This window comes from Solea solea, chromosome 12, assembly GCF_958295425.1.
Source record: "Solea solea chromosome 12, fSolSol10.1, whole genome shotgun sequence".
Taxonomy (NCBI): domain Eukaryota; kingdom Metazoa; phylum Chordata; class Actinopteri; order Pleuronectiformes; family Soleidae; genus Solea; species Solea solea.
In genome coordinates, this window is record NC_081145.1 from 10,866,355 (window position 1) to 10,886,682 (window position 20,328).

Here is a 20,328-nt window from a genome sequence, read left to right on the forward strand (position 1 = left end):
GAAGTGCAAATACACATAAATACAGTAAACAACAGCCAAAATGCCAGGTGTGCACATGTTTTGCACACTTCTGTTTTTCAGTTCTCGCCATTCAGAAAAAGCCGATCTTAGGTTTCGTCTTCCCCGCTTCCTCCGACAATTGTTTTTTCTGCTTCTTTTTTTCGCCCGCTCTGTACCTGGCTGGGAGGCACGTGTGTAGTGCCATAAAGCAATTTGTCTTTCCTCTTGATTCTCAGGAATTCGGCTCGGCGTCCATGATCTTGCAAGGCTGGTTAAATCCTGCATAGTTCTTCTTAAACTACTGTAACGACTGGATGTAGTCATATTATGTAATAAAGTTAATTTCATACTATGGATGAATATGGTTGCTATCTTAAATATTGTGCACATAATCACCAACAAGTAATGGAGCAATAAGAGTAATTACTCAAATTTAGTTGTCGGCGTGATGCATTTACAGCCCACAGGCGGCCCAGGAATAGACCCCACCTGCTGCGGTGTGCTCTGTCATTAGCATTAAACTGTAGTTATACTGTAACGCAGCTATCCCAAGCGATGATCATTACCAGTAAAAGTGGGCTACTTAGGTGGTCGTTAAGTGTCAGGAACAAGATGGACCAAATGAAATGCAAGCATAGGCATAAGGCAGCTTCATGTTCGATCGACTAAATGTTGCATGCATGCATAACGGTTTTTGTGAAGATATCTCGTGGTCATGGAGAAAGATCACATTACGTCCTGCACTCCCTCCTGCTCTCTGCCATGTTTACTGATGGATGAGCGGGGAAGATAGGTCGGAACATTACTTTCATCTCCAGAGTGTCTTCTGACCATCAGTCTTCATGCCTGAGCTGAGACTGATGGAGGGCGAAATTCTATTTAAGGACACACACACACACTCAGATACACACACAGGTTTGTGCAGCTATTCTTCTTAGGACATGAGGACACTGAGTTTCATTCATTTGGACAGATCTAAACAAAGCATCATCCCTAACCTTAACCTCAACCTAACCTCAATTCAATTCTGAGCCCTAATCTTCACCAGTTCCTCCGAAATTAGGTTCTGCCTCATCATTAGGTCTGCTGGTCCTGGCAGGGTCAGTGTTTGATTCTTCTTAGTATTCTGTTCTGTTTTATTGCGGTTAAGATGAAATGTTATCTGTCGTTCACTTGCTTTCAATTATATGTAATTGCAAAGGTTATATGTACATTATAGACACAATTCTAAACATTTTTCTTTCTAACCATCATATAGTGAAGTAACACAGGAGTGTTTCTAACTCGTGATGAGCCAATATGATGCTCTGTGTCGGTCCAATATTAGCCCGGATCACTGGATTGGATATTGGGGGAAAAAGAAAAATCAAAATAACTAACATACATGCTTTAATAAATACAGGCGAGATGATGTGAAGAGAGATTTCCATCACCCCTGTCGTGTGACAAGGACGCGAGGGAAGGCTGCAAATGTCTGCCACACAGTTGCCACTCGATTTGAGAGCCGTCCTTAATTGCAATTTTAGCGACAAACTGCAAATAAACACATTTTTTTGTTTACACCAGCATGCACATGTCCAGGGAACAGCCATGTGATATGCATTTTCAGGTGTGTCATAGTGGATGATCTCTGGATCCACATTCATGTGGATGTAGCTATAGGCAACACCTTGGTGTGAAGGGAATGTTGGCTTTTGTCCAGAGGGAGTGCCGACAGACAAGTGTGACAGTGTAACTTTAAGGGTTTGTTTTGATGCTGATGTGCATCATGTAGTGGCAGCAGTGAATGAACTGGCTGCAGCATCGGAATCAGATTTAGGCAAAAATAAACAAACATGGCATGAGAGATTGTTTTTTGTCAGGAAAAAAAATCAACCAAAAAAAAATCTGCATGTCGCAGCTGCAATGAAGGTATTCCTGCAAGTTCAGACAAGACCGTGTGCAAGAGTTTCCTCGCTGCTTGATGTTTACAGTATAAAAGCAGTGTTTTTGAGTGTGTAGCCTAGTGGCCTAATCCCGGTCTCTATTTTTAGAGCGAATGATGTAATACAACCAAGAATTAAAGACGTGCTGTGTGCGTGTGTGTGTGTGTGTGTGTGTGTGTGTGTGTGTAATTCTTGTGTGAATCCAGTGAATGTGCGAAATCCCGCAGCTTATCCAGATGTCAGGGGAGTCTGACTGCCCGCTGAGCCAAAGCTGTTTTTATTTTATTTTTTATTACCCACGAAAACAAGCTGCTTTTTATTAAAATATTTTAGCTCTTTGCAACGGAACGGGAATTAATCCTGTGCTGTTTCATAATAACTGGCCTCTCTGTGCTCTCTCGTCACCACTATCTGCCTCAGCTGAAAAACATGCTGCAACCTCCCCTGTTGTGCGAGCATATGTGTCTCTGCAGGAGGCTACTATTATTCAAATTATAGGCCAAGTTTATTGTTGTCATTAAGCTGCAGTCTGCCTGATCTGAACCAGCTCACACAAACGCAGACTATGACGCAGCGTGTCTTGTCAGTCGCTGCGTCCCCATTTCCTTCAGGTGCCTCAGAGTACGTTAGATGTTTACTGCCGACTTTCTCACAAGTGTGTCCCATTTCCCAATCACGGCCCTTGATGCGTCTCCATAACTGGTGGTAATATCTTTACAGTTGCATAAAAATCCCACAGAGGAAATCCCTGCTGAGTCTTGCAAGCAGGGCAGGGCAATAACTCAAACAGATTTTCTGAGAGGCGAACAAGTGGAGACCATGTAAAAGCAGGAAACTCTTAGACCTCTATTTTCATTATTTTCCATTTCCGTTTACAACGCAAATAAATAGTGTCTCCAGCTTTACACACAAAGTGAGTGTGTTTTTCTAATCTTGATTTATAATGAGTATGTGAATACAGTATATACCAACTGTTTGCTCGCGTAAAGAAGGATGGACATTATCTCTCTAAAGTGTGACTTTGTATGGAATGCTTTTTCAGTTAAGTAGGAAATAATATATAAGGAAAATGAAATAATGAATTAGTTGCAGCAAAAACATAAGTAGTTTTTTTTAATAATAACAAATAACACACAAAAATACTTATGACTCATGGACTGTGACTCCAGGCTGCATTTTCCCCACCCGGCTCATATCTACTTGAGTGACATTCATTTATTTGCCATTCCCGCTTTTGATTATTATTATTGACGGGTGAATTATGAAGCATCGACGGAGTCGCTCGTAATGAATACAGGCCAATTCTCACTGACACTCCAATCGATCAGAGCATCCCTTATTTGTTCAGTGACGTCATGTAACTGCATCATACTAGAATGGGTTGTCGCAGATGATTTATTGGTTACGACTATGTGTGAGTGCACATACATGACCACAGGCTTTACACAACCGCTGCTGGCGTACACGTGGGCTCCGTACAGTTTTCTGTCATGTACGTTTTAAGGTGGCATCCATGTGGGCAGAGGAAACGGTGTTGCTGGTCATCAAAAAAATTGGCCCCTTCCGTCTACAGTGCTGGCACTGCAGCCTTCAGAGTGACTGAGGCCGAGCCAGACCCCGGAGCCTGCTGTTTTCACTGCAGTGAGGAGTTGGCAGGGTGTGAAAAGGAGGCCAGCTGACCTCTGTACCTGCCTTCCTTTCATGATGTGTTGCCACTGGGACTGGGACTGCATTGGTTTCCATCAACTAGCCCAGGAGTATCCTGGACCGCTGAAAACAAAAGCTGGAGCTTTCAGAGAGAGAGAGGGAGCGACATTGTTAAGTGGTGATGAATCATTCCCGACAAAATGCTTAACCTCCGTATTACTGGCTGACCTCTTTTGATCAGTGATATCATGTTGATGCCTTATTATTGAATACTACTTTAAAGAGGACCAACGCTTCTCATTGTGTCCAGTAAAGTGTTTTTACCAAGTGCAGCTGCACAGGTAAATAAATTGTGAAACTGAAATGAATAAAATGGAGTTGTAATCTCCATTTTTAAATGTTGTTCTTTTTAAATAGTCATTTGAGTTGCGTTTTCATGTGGAGCCAAATATTTTCTACCTCGTGGACTAGGTCTGTTGTAATAATTGCAAAAATTGAATATAGTGGTATAAACCTCCTATCTAATTCAATTTTAATTTTAATTTCAATTTCAATTTCAGGGCTTTTTTGGCATGGGAAACATATGTTTATATTGCTAAATCAAGTATAAAAATAACAAAAAAATCCTTATTAATCCTAACTCAAGAAAATCCAGCAATCTACAGCTACTGAACTATACTCTTTCTGTTTTTTTTGTGCACGCACACAGCGTAGCAACATGTCCACGGAAAGAAATTGAACAGAACTATGTGCATGACTGATTTACTGTGAAATTAAATACAATAGAGGTGCGTTAAACAGTCAAAGTAGCATCATTTGAACAGTGGCAGTCATCTTGGAAGCCGATGTTAGGGTTGACGAAGTTGCTCCGAGTTGCCATGGAAATTAAAGTTCAGTGGCCGTCGGACATTTGTAGTTTTTCACTACAAATTGAAAGCATACTACTGGCTACTCTCTACCACAAGTTGACAGATTGTGAGTATCATTCTGCTGGAAAAAAACAAAAACACTTCATGTTCATCACATCCCCTGCACTGACTTATGTCGCCCCTCTACAAGCTTATAGAAGTCTGGCCAATCAAAAGAAATCCCGCTTTTATCAGGGTCTGAACTAATATTGTCTGTATCAGTCGGGGTTTATCTGAGAGGCTGCATCACAGGCGGTTTGTGCAAAACAAGGGCTTATAAAGAAGAATAACATGCAGTCTCAGAATAAACACAGAGCGATTTAAATCAGTATATGAGGCCCCCCCTTTATAATTTTGTTTACTCCATATCTAATGAGATCCTCTGTACATATGGAATTGCAGTGTGCTGTGTTTGCTTTTTGCTGAGTCCCTGTGAATTTCAAACAAGCAAGACAAGTTTCTGTGTTGTTGCCCCCGGGAGATAATGCAATCCAGAGCCTCTGCTTGATTGGAAATGTATTATTTAGCAAATCAAGTGATCAAGTTTTTTTTTTTTGGCCACTTTTGACAATGTGCTTTTGTGTCATTTCTTTCACTGTTTTCCTTCTCTATTATCTTCTCTTTACACTGGCTCTGACGTGGAATAAATCTTAACCTTAAAAAGGCTGCTGAGTGCAGCCGGAGTTGGAGGGAGCCCATCAACACATTCCAGTCATTACAGCTGAGCTACAGATGCCAGAGGACATGAATGATCTCGTCCCCCCGGGGATTAAAGAACAGAACACATAAAGCAAAACTACTGCAACTTAGGAGGAGGTAAAAAACAAAAAAAAAACCCCAGCAAAAATCAACTCCAACATGGAATTTGCAGAAGAAGCTGTAACAAACCGGGAACTGTTCACTGTGGAGAGATTTGTGTGTGTTATCTGACTTATTCTGACTATTACCACTACTACAGCAGGTCATTTCCCTGAATCAATAAGTTTGTGTTTACTCTGTCAGTGTTTTGAACTCGTTATTTCCTGTGTCTTTCTGGAGTGAACCATACAGACTAAACCTCTGTGTGTTTCCTCCCGTTTGGCTTTATGTTGATTCTATGTCTGTCCTGTGTCCAGCAACCTCATTACTAAACAGATAAGCGGTTGTTAGAGCTCATGCCACTGCTTTAGAATGACATAAAGAGCTTAAATGATCTGGTTTTCAATCCTAAACTTCTGCTGTGATTGCTTCTTTGAACTGCCACATGTGGTTTCATGAGGGAGCTGTCAGAGTTAATTTTCTCCTTGCGTCTTTTGTTAATATACTCGAGTTACGGATTACAGGTTAAGTTACAGGTTTTGTTGGTTTGTGCAGGTCGATATCATTTAATCATTTGGAAGCTGTGGTGTTGGGTTTGCAAAATGTTGTAATGTTTGTGCATCACTAATCTTGGGAGCGGAATGTTGAATTACCTTCTGATTCACTCACTTTCATGCGTCTCTCTCTCGCTGACAGAACGAAGATGTCGGAGGCCTGAGTTAAAGCCACTCCAGTCCACCAGAAGGAGTGTGTTCCAGGCCTGGGGCTGGAGCCAGAGACCCCTACCTCAGGGGTTGAAGGGCCCTCACAGCCCGGTGTAAATCTGGACCATGGGGGATGGAGGGGCTTGTGCAGCTGGAGGAAATGGGGTCAACCTGTCCCATGTCCTTTTCGACAAATTTGTCCAGGCGACCACATTTAAGGGCACGCTCAAGGCCTTCCAGGAGCTGTGTGACCACCTGGAGGTCAAACCCACGGACTGCAAGGTCTTTTATCACAAGCTCAAGTCCAAACTCAACTACTGGAAGGCCAAGGCGCTCTGGGCCAAGCTAGACAAGAGGGCCAGCCATAAGGAGTACAAGAAGGGTCGTGCCTGTGCCAACGCAAAGGTAGGCCTGCACAAACTAAATGATGCATTCAGTGAAAACTTGATTTTGTGTACCAAGGAATCATGTATGTGATGCTCAATATAGGTGTGTCCGTGCTTCATATTCATTCGTCCCCTCTTGAGTTCATTGTTTACGTTTTGAAATATTTAAACATAATTGTAAAGGTTTTTTTTTTATTTATATAGAGCTTTTTTCCTCGCCTTGATGACCACTTAAACACAATACACCACAGTTTTTGCCTTTCGCCCATTCACAAGCATTCATACATGCATTCTATCATACCCTCGTACACGCTGCCAGCACAGAATTCAGCAGCAATTTGTGGTTAACTGTCTGGCTCAGCGACACAAAGGCTCCCTTTACACCTGGCAATAAAATGTGTTTTCTGTGATCAGATAGGGACCGGATTGCGCTTCACCACGTGCATTAACACCTGGTATTAATATGTGTCTCCGGTGTCCGCGTCAACATCTGATCACTGTCCAATCACAGTCACCTCACCCACCTCACCCTGTGCGCTGCCATATCAACAACAACAACAACAACAATTTTCCCCGCACGTAAAGTCACACTATGGAATGGACTCCCCGCTGTCACGTTAGCTGTGCTCGGAGCCACCAAGTACAGTACCCCTGCTCCACTCGGCTGTTGTGGGTGGAGCAAAGACGCATTGGAAACGCATCACATTCACACTTCTGTTCAATCTGCTTACAATGCGCCTCAGACCACCTCCTGAAGTGGTTTCGCAGATCGGATAACAATCCGTCCTCGGGTGCATTTACATCTGTACTTACAAGAGGTCAGGCGCTATCCGATTGCAGTCCGAAAACACATTTTAATGCCAGGTGTCATTGCTGCCAATTGTAGACTAACAGTTGAGAATAGAACCCCAACATTTCTGTTAAATATAAATATTAAATATGAAAGTTTGACTGAAAGTGAAATTACAGCATCCTTTTTCTTCTTTAAGAGTGAGATGTGAGGTGAAAGTGTGACAGTAAAAAAGTCTGAGTAGATTTTTAACATGTGGTCAGTGGTGGACAGTGACTGTGCCTGCCTTATTTTTCCATGTGAATGGTTGCCATAGCTCAGTCATAACATCTGCCCGTGTTTGTCTCTAGTGTCTGATCATCGGTGCGGGGCCATGCGGCTTACGTACAGCCATCGAGCTGGCTTTCCTGGGGGCCAAAGTGGTGCTGCTGGAGAAAAGAGACGCTTTCTCCAGGAACAATGTGCTGCACCTCTGGCCCTTCACCATCCAGGACCTCAGGGGCCTTGGGGCTAAGAAATTCTATGGGAAATTCTGTGCTGGTGCTATCGATCATATCAGTGAGTGCACGTGGCAAATGCTGCTCTCCTTTGCTTTTACTATTTAAAGGCCCGGTGTGTACAACAGAGTGGAAGTGCTGCTAGGTCTTTGTAGTGATCACACACACACACACACACACAGGTGCTCTGTGGATCCTTCAGGGGTGCTGTATTTATTCTTATTTGTGTAGGGGTAAAAAGGAATGTGCATTTTGAAGCAGAATCTGAATATACATATGGAGAAGGATAATATCTCTGATTTGTAAAGTTTCCTGATGTGTATGGAAAACAGTGGGTTGTGCACAAATTCTTACTAGAGCTGCAACTTACGATTATTTTCATCATCGATGAATCTGTCCATCATTATCTCCGATTAATCGAGTATTTGTTTGGTTCCCATACCCTGAAATATTGATGTTCTCAATTGTCTTGTTTTGTCCACAAACCAAGATTTTTCAGTTTTCATGATTTCTTTGTCAAATGGAGCAACGGTAACAGAAATAAGTCACATTTAAGAAGCTGAAAAATAAGAAAGTTTGGTAAACTCTAAAACCAAATAATGGATTATCAAAATAGTTGACGATTCATTTAGTAACCGTTTATGAATGCAATAATTGTTGTATCCCTAATTTTTACGCACTGTACCTTTTTAAAAAGTCTATTTATTTTTGCCTTTTGTTTTTGGTGTCGGTGGATGGATTTGAATGATTGTGTACTTGTTAACTACCTAAGGTTTTGTTTCTCTCTGTCTGTGTATTGCAGGTATTCGTCAGCTTCAGCTGATGCTGCTCAAAGTGGCTCTCCTGGTGGGCATTGAGATCCATGTCAACGTAGAGTTCAAGGGTCTTATCGAACCCCCTGAGCATCAAGAGACTGAGAGTAAGTGAGTCAAGCTGCTGCCAGACCAGCCCAGGAAGAAAAATGAATGGAAAGCCAACATGTGTTTTTGTCTGAGAACAATCTGTGAAAAGGTTTTAAGCGTGACTCTGCCGATGCATTTCTGTCTGATTACACATGCTGTGTTTTCTTAGGGATAGGCTGGAGGGCTGAGGTCCACCCCAGGACACACCCTGCCAGTGAGCTGGAGTTTGATGTCATTATTGGAGCAGATGGCAGGAGAAACACGCTACCAGGCAAGTCTGCATGTACAGACCGGGGAGAAATGAATTAGTGTAGTGCAGATTCTCCTTGACAAAACAAGGGACATGCAAACTGCACTAGTTGTTGCTTTAAATCGCGTGGACCTTCAATCACGAGGTCATAATGATTATGACCTCATTTGGATACAGCTGTGGCTGGGTGCCTGACCTCACTCCGTTACTCGCGTATGAATGAGCATTTGAACACGTCTTTGTTTGTGTATTTGTTTGTGTCTGGCTACGTCCCACTAAAGAGATGATCTGCTCTCCCAGCACAGCAGAATAGGAGTTGGAGAAGTGGCTCTCCGTTTGGGCTTTAACTCAGCTTTAACCTTTTAACACAGTTAAAAGCACAGATCGCACTTTGCATTACCGTAATTACATGGCGGTGTGTGCTATCGGAAAAATTCCAACGTGTGGTTATAACAGTAATTTCACTCGCGCCGTTTAGGAAGCCGGCGTATCAGCGTCTTTGATGCCAGAGAGAAGAGAGTTGGAAAAACACCTTTACATAGTTTCCTGTTTTTGCACATTTAGACAAAAACCCAAACAAATATTGCTTTAAATATGTTGTATACTGTCTATCTATCTGTTTTTTTTTTTAAATAAAACTTTTTGTTTTTCTTTGTTTTTCTTTTTTTTCTCAATTCAAATTGTTAATACACTATTTTAACATGCAGTAAATAGTAAATAACTGCCAGATATTGAAAATTATTCTGGAAAAATGGGCAAAATAACTTTGCAAGGTGATTTTCTTGCCCTTTTATGGTTAACATCAGCAAAAAAAAGTCCAGACGGACATTTTGGGGGTTAGGTGTTAAAGGGTTAAAGAGGAGATGCAACATGGGAAAATTATACACACTGTACACAGCTAGAAAAACTGCAAACATGAATTCCTTTACAGGACATCTGGCTGCATTTATGATGTAATATATGACGTATACTGTAAATGGGCACAATAAATTGTTTCCTGAAACTTCTTTACGCTATAGTTATTGTTCCTAGCCTGTCCTTGAGTCATGACCTTCAGCTCACACTTTTTTGTGCTTGTCCCCCCCCCGCAATCCTCAGGGTTTCGGCGCAAGGAGTTTCGGGGCAAGCTTGCGATTGCCATCACGGCGAACTTCATCAACAGGAACACGACGGCGGAGGCAAAAGTCGAGGAGATCAGCGGCGTGGCCTTCATCTTCAACCAGAAGTTTTTTCAAGACCTCAGAGAAGCAACAGGTATGTCACACTATGTCAAGTTGATGATGATTGTGTGTTTTCTTTAAAATAGGATTTCATATGTTATAATATCCAGTGTGTAAGAATTGCAGAAAAAAATGGAAAAAAAAAATCTGTCTTTATTTGAAAGCAATTATACATCTATGCAAACATACCTATGAGGAGTGTATTGAATACTGTAAATGTTACACATCAGACCTTTAAGATTCAGCCTAAAACATTAAAGAAATTGTTTGGCATTGGTAATTGTAAGAACTTTAGAGATTTAGTAAATACCACCCCAATTAAAGGTAAATGGGACAAAGGAACAATTTGTGAGCTCACCCAATTAAAATGCTTAACATCAGGTTCGATGCCAAGTCCATCAAGTTTATTGCTGACACGTCCGTGCTCTCTCAGGGTCCGTGCTCTGAGTCGCGTAATTGCCTCTCTTGTCCCACAAATGGGACACGACAGTCAGCTGTGGCAATAAGGGAAACAATTGCGTTTGTTATTAAACAATACCTCTTTCTGTTGGCCTTCAAGGTATTGACCTGGAAAACATCGTCTACTACAAGGACGACACGCACTACTTTGTGATGACTGCCAAAAAACAGAGTCTGCTGGAGAAAGGAGTCATTCTGCATGTGAGTGATCAAAGACCACAGCATAATGTGTGTGTGTGTGTTTGAGATACAAAGGATCTTATACTGTCTCTCTGTAGTAGTAGACCTAAAGGCTATATGAATGATGACCTATCATAATAATAATAAGATTTTTTCAGTCTTATTCTTTTCATAGTATCAGGCAATGGCCAACAAAGCCAACACTGTTAAGAGAATGGCAGTCCAAGTCAATTATAGTAGTCGTTTTCCTTTATTTGCCACGTTCCACAGAACAAGGGAAATACCTATTTTACATTTTTTCTTTATCTACAAACATTTCCATGAAAATAGCATCAGGTATGTGCAGGTCTGTTTGTTTTCATGGTGAGCTGATGGCATAAATGACATAGTTGTGTACATTTTTGTTAAAGCCTTGAGGGAATTCAGAGTCAGCAGGCACGTTTTAATGAAAACGTGCAATTTACAGGAACCGGTGTGTGACGGATGCTTTTTATGGCAATGAAAATGATACATGCAGTTCAAGGCAATTTAAGAAAACAACCCTCAGTCCCACCCCCCTCCTTCCTGTTACCTATCATCACTGCCAGCTTGGCCTGCCTTGGCGTAGCCTGGCTTGGCCTGGCCTGGCAAGGACAACCGGGAAGCTTGAAGAAGCAGGAATGTGCCTCTCGCCACCCTCTATGAAAACATGTCACCCTGAAAGCATGCAGTGATTTGCTTTGAGACATGTGAACAGTGTGGTTCAGTCCGGTGCCTTGGCCTCTGTATCCAAACCCATTTCTCAAAGTACTTTTTACCACGATCACTTCTCCCAGATAAGCAGCCTGTGGTCATTCTACATTTATTCACATTATTTCAAGTTCAAGGTAATCACAATACAAACTTTTTTGTCCCTATATTTGCTTCCATTTACAGTTATTCTTGTTAACTTTTTAACTAGTGCTCCATGAATATGTTTGGTGCACTCACTTTCACTTCCTCTCTGCCTCCTCCTTTTTTTACTCCCCCCCCCCCCCCCCCTCACCACAGTCTTCCTTGTGGTTTGTGTGAATTTGTGCATCTGTGCTATTTTTACAGAAGCTCTGCTACCACAAGAATCTGGGACAGAATGAGCGAAATCCGACAAACCTAAAAGACTGACCAAGCTGTTTTACAGACTCCTCGTGTGTTGTCCTTGAACGTTGCCTTCCTTTTCTCCAGACAACATGGGGTTTACCTAGTGCAATGATCTTATAAATAAAAGGGCAACTGCCTTAAAACACATCGGTTTTAATGCTATGAACATCTCCTCAGCTGAAACTTTGCATCTCATTTTTATTTTATTTACACCTTGTTAAATATTCTTAAGATTTCTGCTACTGCTGCAAACAAACCTTGTTCTAGAAGTGCAGATTTCTTTCAATCGCTGACTCTTTGGTATTTTTCTGTGGTATTTCCACACATTTACATGGTGAAAATAGTGTAATAATAAGGTAGGGAAATTGATAATCACCACATTATAAAGTCAAACTTCATCCTCTCTTATGTAAATAGGATGGTATTACGCTAATACTACATCATCATGACAATATTATTTCCACAATATTACCATATCATTGCTGTACTGCAATGTTAAGTGTTGTTTATTCACTATTTATTTATCTATCGATCTTTCCCGCAGGATTATGCGGACACGGAGATGCTGCTCTCCAGAGCTAACGTGGACCAAGTCGCTCTGCTTTCGTATGCCCGTGAAGCTGCAGATTTCTCCACCAGCCACCAGCTGCCCTCGCTGGACTTCGCCATCAACCACTACGGCCAGCCCGACGTAGCCATGTTCGACTTCACCTGCATGTACGCCTCCGAGAACGCCGCCATGGTGCGGCAGCGCAATGGCCACAAGCTGCTGGTGGCGCTGGTGGGAGACAGTCTGTTGGAGGTGAGGAATTTGATCTTGAGTCACAGTCTGATTCATTTAAAAAAAATAATAATAATACAAAAATAAATACAAATCCACATCCATGGTTCTTCTGTGGCCATATTTGGTTGTTGAATGTAATTTTTCACTGTTGTCTCCAGCCCTTCTGGCCCATGGGCACTGGCATCGCTCGAGGTTTCCTGGCAGCCATGGACTCCGGCTGGATGGTGAAGAGCTGGGCTCAGGGAAAAACCCCTCTGGAGGTGCTTGCTGAGAGGTGAGGCAGAGAGTGTGGAAACTGCCATGAATATACACAGTGAACTCGCTCTGCTCTGTACTCTCCGTAACACTTGCAAACACACACACACACACACTTGCATTTTCCCTCTCCTCCAACACACCCTTTTATCTCTAAGTGCTTTCCGAGAAAATGTGCTTGTGTGCAATTTTAAGCATCAGGCCCACCTCTTCTTGTGCTAATGGGATAAGAGGCTCTCGTAGGAACTGAATGGAATGTGACTCTCTTTGTTTACAATTGCTTATATGATTTTCCTTCATGTGCTCCCATAGTGTACTTCTATGTTGTCTCGCTGGTGATAAGTCACTGAATACAACTGTGTTTATCGTTTAGTGAAATGTTTTGCTCTCCGTTCTTCAGGGAAAGCATTTATCGTCTACTGCCTCAAACCACACCAGAAAACGTCAGTAAGAACTTCAATCAGTACAGTGTGGATCCGACCACACGTTACCCCAACATTAGCCTTAACTTCCTCAAGCCCAGCCAGGTAAGAATGATCACAGGTGTCACCTGGTACACAGAGATGAATGAATCTCTAATATTAGACTCACTTTGTTTGTTTGGTACGCTTAGAGGTCCAGTCTGTTACATTTAGCACGGTTTATTGGAAGAAATTGAATATACAACCCATACGTATGTATGTATAACGGCTTCCAAATCGAAATCATTTGGTTTTTGTAGCTTTAAAACAAGGTAAGGGCCATGCTTTACCGAGGACGTTTCTACAGCAGTCTGAACATTTGTGTTAGAGCCATGCGCCGGAGCCCCGATTACTACATCATTACCTTAGACTCGTGTCGGGCTCAGGCTTTTTTTAACCTGCCAATTAGAAAGATGTTTGTGTTTAAACTTAAACCCATTTCAACGGCGACACTTGAACGCAGCAATTCTCACTCAGATTCACAGATCACATGACACGGCTCCCACTCCCGCGTCCTGCCACAAAATGGACAACATAAATAAAAAAGATGACAGATGGTGAACTGAAGACAATAGAGAACAATATTAAAATGAATATTAAAAGGAAATTAAATATGCGTACTTACGCCATTAAAAGTGCTCAGATAAGTTTAACTTGATCCTTTTAAATAACATTTTTTTTTTTTTTTGCATTTTGAACAGGACGCTAACTTCACAAATTATGGAGAAATGCTAAACTAAATTCAGAAACCAATGGTGAAGACTGAGGAAATGGCAGAGAGACTTTAAAAGTTCCCAGACAAGGGATGAACGGAGGAGTCCTCCATTTGTTGCACTATGCAGTCTCACCATGGAACGTCACTAATTATCACACAGTTTGGGTGACGTTATTTTGTATGTTTGTGTTTTTGCAGGTGCGGCATCTCGTCGACACGGGGGAGTCGAGGGAGATGCGCATTGAAATAGAGAATGTAATCAACTCGTCAACACCCAAGTTGGCCAGGAATGGTTTGTATCTATTGGAATATTATTATTTTTATTTTTTTTTCGTGTGCTTATTGATCAGTGTAGGATTTTGCTGCAATCACTGTTGCCAAAATGTAACACTGAACTATTTCCACTCTAGACAATTATCTGCTTGACAAGCAGTTGCAAGGTAACACAAAGTCCAAATGCATGGTGTTGCTTTCCAGGGACCCCTAATAGTTTTAACACTTAACTGTCATGTATTCATGAAAGAATGACGTGAACTGGAAATGGAATGACGGACTGCAGCCTGTAATTTACTTTTTTTTTTTCCCCGTGTGCACTAACTCAAGTCGGTGATCCTCTCCCTGATTATACACAACACATCATGTGCTTATCTAGCTGTTTAAAAGGTTGCCTGTAAATTCTGCATCCTTTCCTAACCTCCCGTCGCATAATTCAGAGACGTTTTTACGTCTCACGGTTCACACAATGCGTCCTCACTGGCTGGTTCACACTTGTACTAACAGGGATGATGAGTCCATGGATGACAAGACTTTCTAGTGTTACTTTCAGCCATGAGATTGCCCAGCAGAAGATGTGTGGTCTTTTTCCAGAAACAATACTTCCTGCCATTTTGAATTGTTTTTAAATTCTTTAATATTCTCTGTCTTGTCAAATCAGAATCCGTTGCTCGCTCTAGTAAACTGCTCAACTGGTGCCAGAGACAGACGGAGGGATACAGGAATGTTAAGGTCATAGACCTTACCATGTCGTGGAAGAGCGGCCTGGCCCTGTGTGCCCTTATTCATCGATACAGACCTGATCTCATGTGAGTATCTGAACTAAAAACGCAGTACATCACACTGAGCACAGATGATTTCAAGGAGTCATTTCAAATGTGTCCCATTGTTGTAAGACTGAGTTTTTTTTGTCATTAATGAAGTTTATTTCTGGGACCTCAGGTTTGGACTGTTCCATATTAGTCTGTTCCAAACTTTTTATATGGGGGACCCACTTTTTATGACTATCTATCTCCTGCAGTCCTTCTAGTAGCATCCTACAAATGTTTCATGTTTTTCATACACAGTATACACTGAAATCTGGAATGACATCCTCTACCATAATTATAATTACACTCATATAAGTCCTATTTCTTGGAGGATTATATTTGCAGTCAGCAATGTGATGTGCCATCTTGCTCCTGAGCCCTCTTCTTTTGAGTGTCTGTGTATTCTGTGTTTTTTTGTTTGTTTTGTCGCTTCATTTTTCTCGATTTGGGGTTTATTCTGTATTTTAATGTCTTTTTTTTTTTTTTTTTTAAACTAGACGATAAGACATGTTGTAAAGCGGTTTTAACTGAGCCAGGGCAGTTTAACAGTGGTACTTTCCTGTATAATATTTAAATAAATATGAATTAAATTAAAAAAATTGACAAAATAAAACACAACATAACATTTCTGACCGTTTTTACTGCCATGTCTGTTACACCGTATGTTATTTTTAATAGTTTTTAGCAGCCATTTCCAGGAGATATTTGTGTAAATCTTAAGTAAAAGGCCCGGGAGCAAAATCAGCATGTTTATTTGGCACCTCTTCTGTGGGTCCTGAGGCAGTCTCTGGGAATGACTGCTGCACATCACCGCAAATGTCGTCACTCCTTTATTGTACACACAACACACACACACGCAGGCTTGCACGACAGAAAAACAAAGCCTTATCCCGTTTCTTAAATCCAAACCAGTTAATGCCTCACTCTAACCTCAGTCTAACCACAGTTTAAGTCTTATCCCTAAAATTAACCAGTTGTGCCTTATTAGGACAAGGTTTTGGTCTCTATAAGGGCTACTGGTCCTGACGAGGTCAATGTATATGCCAGAAAAGGTTCTAAAGAGGTAACAAATACAAGTATACACACACACACAGACACTCCCTTTACTCTCATGTATACTTTGTGAATAAACACATTCTCCATCCATGCCGCCTAATGCAGTTTTCTTCCCGCCGGAGGCAGCATGACTATTAACATTATAAGCTATTAGCGTCTGTGTCCTGTCTGACCTTTACCAAGTGCTGTAGCAGTTGTGCTCCGTTGCCTTTAAGAGGCCCGATGATGGCAGTGGGGCAGGGCGGCTGATGGGTGGAGGGGCCTTTTGAGAAATCAGCGTTCACATGTACGTGGAGGACGGATGCTCCGGAGGACTGAGTGGAGGCTTTTGCTCCGCCTCTGATGTGATGTTCCAGCGCTAATGCTCTTCAATTGACTGTATGCGCAGTTCAAACGTATTGATGTGGAATGTTGATGTAATGATGTTGACAGTAAGCTTCTCATCTTGTGTACAGTAGCCTGCTGTACAGAAACACTTGAGTGTAGTGTCAGTCAATACGTCATATAGAACAGTTTAAAAGATGTTTTATATTTAGTATTCTCTTCTCAAGAATCCTGTTACTCTTGTAACTCTTACTAATACCTGATCCATCATCATATCCAAGTCTCTGCATAATAGTTCTTTATTGGATTTTTGTGTTGAAACTCAAAGTACACCATACGTTCTGTAGCATAACACTCATGGGACTCTTTTCACTATGTGTCTTTCATATTCCACTGTTGTAACAGGAGAATTGCAACTTAATTGGATGTCAAGATTAGTTGTTTTTCTGTTTGTTCCTTATCTGTTGACGTTCCCGTATCCCATCTCATTCTCACGTTATCCTTAGATCTGTCTCTCTCTCACTTTCTCCATCCTCCTGCCTGCAGTGACTTTGACTCGCTGGACGAGCGAGACCAGGAGAAGAACAACCAGTTGGGCTTTGACGTGGCAGAGAGGGAATTCGGCATCTCGCCCTGCATGACTGGCAAGGAGATGTCTTCTGTGGTTGAGCCGGATAAACTCTCTATGGTCATGTACCTCAGCCAGTTCTATGAGATGTTTAGGGACACAGTGCCACCTGGAGGTGAGACTGGGAGACACAGTAGGAAGGAGCGTCATCTATCAAACAGATGCTGGGGAATCACAATCACTCCTCTAAATGAAACTCTCATTTTCTCTGTGGATTTCTGCTCAGATAACCACAACCTGAGTCCCGAGGAGAAGGCAGCACTCATAGCCAGCACCAAGTCTCCCATCTCATTCCTGAGCAAACTTGGTCAGAGCATAGCAATATCCAGGAAACGAAATCCAAAGGTTAGAGTCTTGATTTTTTTTTTTTTGTTTTTTTTTTTCAAAACTCTTAAAGGTCATGTCACTGTTTCATTGTTTTGCGCATAGTAAAAAATAACTCGTGACATGTCACCAGCAGGACAAAAAGGAGAAGGATGTCGACAGTTTGGGGAAGAGGAGGAAAACCAGTCAGTCTGAAGATGTGAGTATCTCAGATGTTGAGCCTGGGATTACTATCTGAACTCTAGATATACCCTAGACAGACAGCAGCAGGCAAAAAAACACCTACATAAACTTTTCCACTTTTTTTTTTTTCCTCTCAGGAGGAAGTTTCTAGGGCGAGCCGTGACGACAGGACGTCTGTCCCCACTATCCTCTCTGAGAGAAAAATGGACTCCGCTGCCGTAGGCAACAACAACAAAGTCAAGGTCATGGCCACCCAGCTACTTGCCAAATTTGAGGAGAACGCCCCTGCGCAGTCGGGACTCAAACGACAGGTATGGAGGAAGTCATGTGTTTGGAAAGAGTTTCCCGCTGTGGGGGAAGAATAGGCATAAGGGGAATGGTGTTTAGCCTTTGTAGGAGTTCAGATCACTTTTGCATACTTTGCAAACTTGTGGTTTGTTTTCTCCTACAATGAATATTTTTGATGGACATGTAGATTCCCTGGTGAATGACAGAAGCTGTAGGCCTCTGCATTAATGAGCTCGGATCCACTATGCTAATACTGGTCAAGCTGGGTATTGTTCCCTGGGCATGTGGGCAGCCTCTCGGTGCTGACGGAGCATGAAGGGAGAGTTGGTTTGCCGGTGAACTGGTTTGAAAAATCATGCTTTTTGTTGCTGTGGGAGAACGGTGTGGGCTGCAGGAACACTGGCCAGTGTTTACGAAAAGCCGACTGAAGAAAATGTCTTGTTGCTTTGTGATTTAAAGTAGCCGCTTTGATACTTATGTTTTTTATATAAAAAGATTACACGCACACATGATCCTGTTGCTTTTGACTTTAGATGTGGATGACTCAGGGCTGTCATCTTCTTTTTTTTTCCCATTACTCAAGTTGTAATGAAATCTGTGTGACATGTTTGTTCTCTGAAGTTATTTGAACCAAAGTGGATCAGTACACACCAGGCTGCACTTAGTGCTCTCTGCTGGATCACATGGTAATGACTTCAAATGGGTGGGTTTACCTCCAGGCTGTATATTGTGAAGTCAAACAGGGTTTTATGGGTTTTTGGAGATGCATTGACAGCCCCGCTATGGAAGTAACAGATGGTATGATTTTGTCCGTCTAATACTTAGTAATTTGAAGGTTTTTAGGAAGATGTTTTAGATGGCTAGTGTTGCAGTTGCTTGTCTAAAGATAGGTGCACTTCCTCTTTTTCACTTACTATCAGTGTGTATTTTGTATTATACACTATAAATTGACTACTATAAATGTTACAGAACGTTTCCCAGCATCATCGTCTCATGACTCTCTGTCATTTCCTTATTATTCAGCCACTACAGCCACTGTGTGCCTGATTCACTTCCTTCTTTCCATTTTATTTTTTGTCTCTCCTCGTTTCCATCTCTCATCATGGACCATGATGCCTTCCTTGCATGGTTATTCTGGCCTTCTCACTGGCCACGCACACTGTCACTCATCTTTACTTGGCCGTTAAGGCGGACTCACTGCCCAATCTGGACCGCCTTTTACACTCGTCCCCACCCAAACCCCCTGTGAAAGAGCCAATGTGGCTGGCACCTGTTCCAGCATGGAGAAAGGTAAAGAGTAGAACTATTCCACCCTTAATCCCCTTAGAGCCTAACCACTTAGACTGCCCATCTAACCATACGTCTCCCTGGTGTGTGATAGTGGACAAAGCTGCTTTGTATTGACCAGCAGTGTCATCTGCTTCATTCATATCCTCTCTGTAAACAGGCTACAGATCACTACTTTCATATTTGGTGGATTTAACTCAGTAGTCCAGGGGGCTTGGACATGTGTTGTGTGTTTAACAGAACAACAGTGTGTGTGTGTGTGTGTGTGTGTGTGTGTGTGTGAGATGCAAATTCCCAGCTGTGCACTTGTCAAAGAGAAAGATAATTAGCGTGCACCATCATTATGGCCTCTCTCCTTGCTTCCCCTGTCCCGGCTCAGAGACGCACACAGCAGCAGGAGCAGCTGAGCATTCGCTACAAAGAAATGATCAAGTGTCAGACACTGCCCAACAGAGGGGATCAGGTATGCTGTATATTCATAGTTGTAGTAATCCCCCTACTGCTTTTTACATGATCCTTTTTAAATCCAGGATCTCCTTTTTATGCATGAGCATGGATTGGTGTTAAGAAGCTAGTGAGGAGGGAAGGTAGCCTTACAAAGTCCAATCATCATCTTTTTACACAAGCGCAGTACCTGTTCAATATGTGCACTATGTAAGCAGGAGAGAAAGCAACTCTTTTTGCGAGATTATTGTTGCATTTCTTATCCAAACAATGTCAACGTCGGCACTGCACACAATGGTGCCCTTATTAACTCACCTGCAATGTTTGAAGCTTGTTGAGCCACCTATTGGACAGTTAAGCGAATAAAAGACTGACTGGTGTTCCTTGCATTTATAGATCGATGACACACTGGACACCATTCACTTAAAACAACCTAAAGGCCTCAAGTAGATCAAACACTTAAGTAGGGCTGCAACTAATGATAATCTGGCTATTATTTTCTCTTTAATTGAGTAATCGTTTGGTGCATAGGATGTCAGAAAACGTTAGCAAATGTGGATTAGTGTTTGTCAAACCTGGAAATGATGATGTTCTCAAATGTCTTCTTGTCCACAAACCAAAATGATTCAGTTTTAATGATTTCTTTGTTATCTGGACCAAAGAAACCAGAGAATACTCACATTTATGAAGCTAAAACAATCAGAAATATTGTTTT

General features: G+C 41.9%; 1 protein-coding gene across 27 annotated transcripts in view; it reads left to right on the forward strand.

Moving 5' to 3' along the window:
- mical3a (microtubule associated monooxygenase, calponin and LIM domain containing 3a) overlaps positions 1 to 20,328 on the forward strand; it is a 90,854-nt gene that overhangs the window by 36,982 nt on the left and 33,544 nt on the right. For 17 of the 27 annotated variants that reach the window (XM_058645727.1, XM_058645726.1, XM_058645705.1 and 14 more), the window contains 18 exons: positions 5,975 to 6,387; positions 7,509 to 7,716; positions 8,458 to 8,574; positions 8,727 to 8,828; positions 9,906 to 10,061; positions 10,587 to 10,687; positions 12,327 to 12,584; positions 12,725 to 12,840; positions 13,222 to 13,348; positions 14,196 to 14,289; positions 14,408 to 14,437; positions 14,932 to 15,079; positions 17,006 to 17,202; positions 17,314 to 17,432; positions 17,545 to 17,610; positions 17,732 to 17,905; positions 19,071 to 19,172; positions 19,549 to 19,632. In XM_058645727.1, the coding sequence (XP_058501710.1) occupies positions 6,109 to 6,387; positions 7,509 to 7,716; positions 8,458 to 8,574; positions 8,727 to 8,828; positions 9,906 to 10,061; positions 10,587 to 10,687; positions 12,327 to 12,584; positions 12,725 to 12,840; positions 13,222 to 13,348; positions 14,196 to 14,289; positions 14,408 to 14,437; positions 14,932 to 15,079; positions 17,006 to 17,202; positions 17,314 to 17,432; positions 17,545 to 17,610; positions 17,732 to 17,905; positions 19,071 to 19,172; positions 19,549 to 19,632 (2,478 nt within the window). In that variant the 5' untranslated portion in view covers positions 5,975 to 6,108. The remainder of the gene's footprint in view (positions 1 to 5,974; positions 6,388 to 7,508; positions 7,717 to 8,457; positions 8,575 to 8,726; positions 8,829 to 9,905; positions 10,062 to 10,586; positions 10,688 to 12,326; positions 12,585 to 12,724; positions 12,841 to 13,221; positions 13,349 to 14,195; positions 14,290 to 14,407; positions 14,438 to 14,931; positions 15,080 to 17,005; positions 17,203 to 17,313; positions 17,433 to 17,544; positions 17,611 to 17,731; positions 17,906 to 19,070; positions 19,173 to 19,548; positions 19,633 to 20,328) is intronic. The other 10 variants (XM_058645733.1, XM_058645709.1, XM_058645716.1 and 7 more) reach the window with 6 other exon arrangements.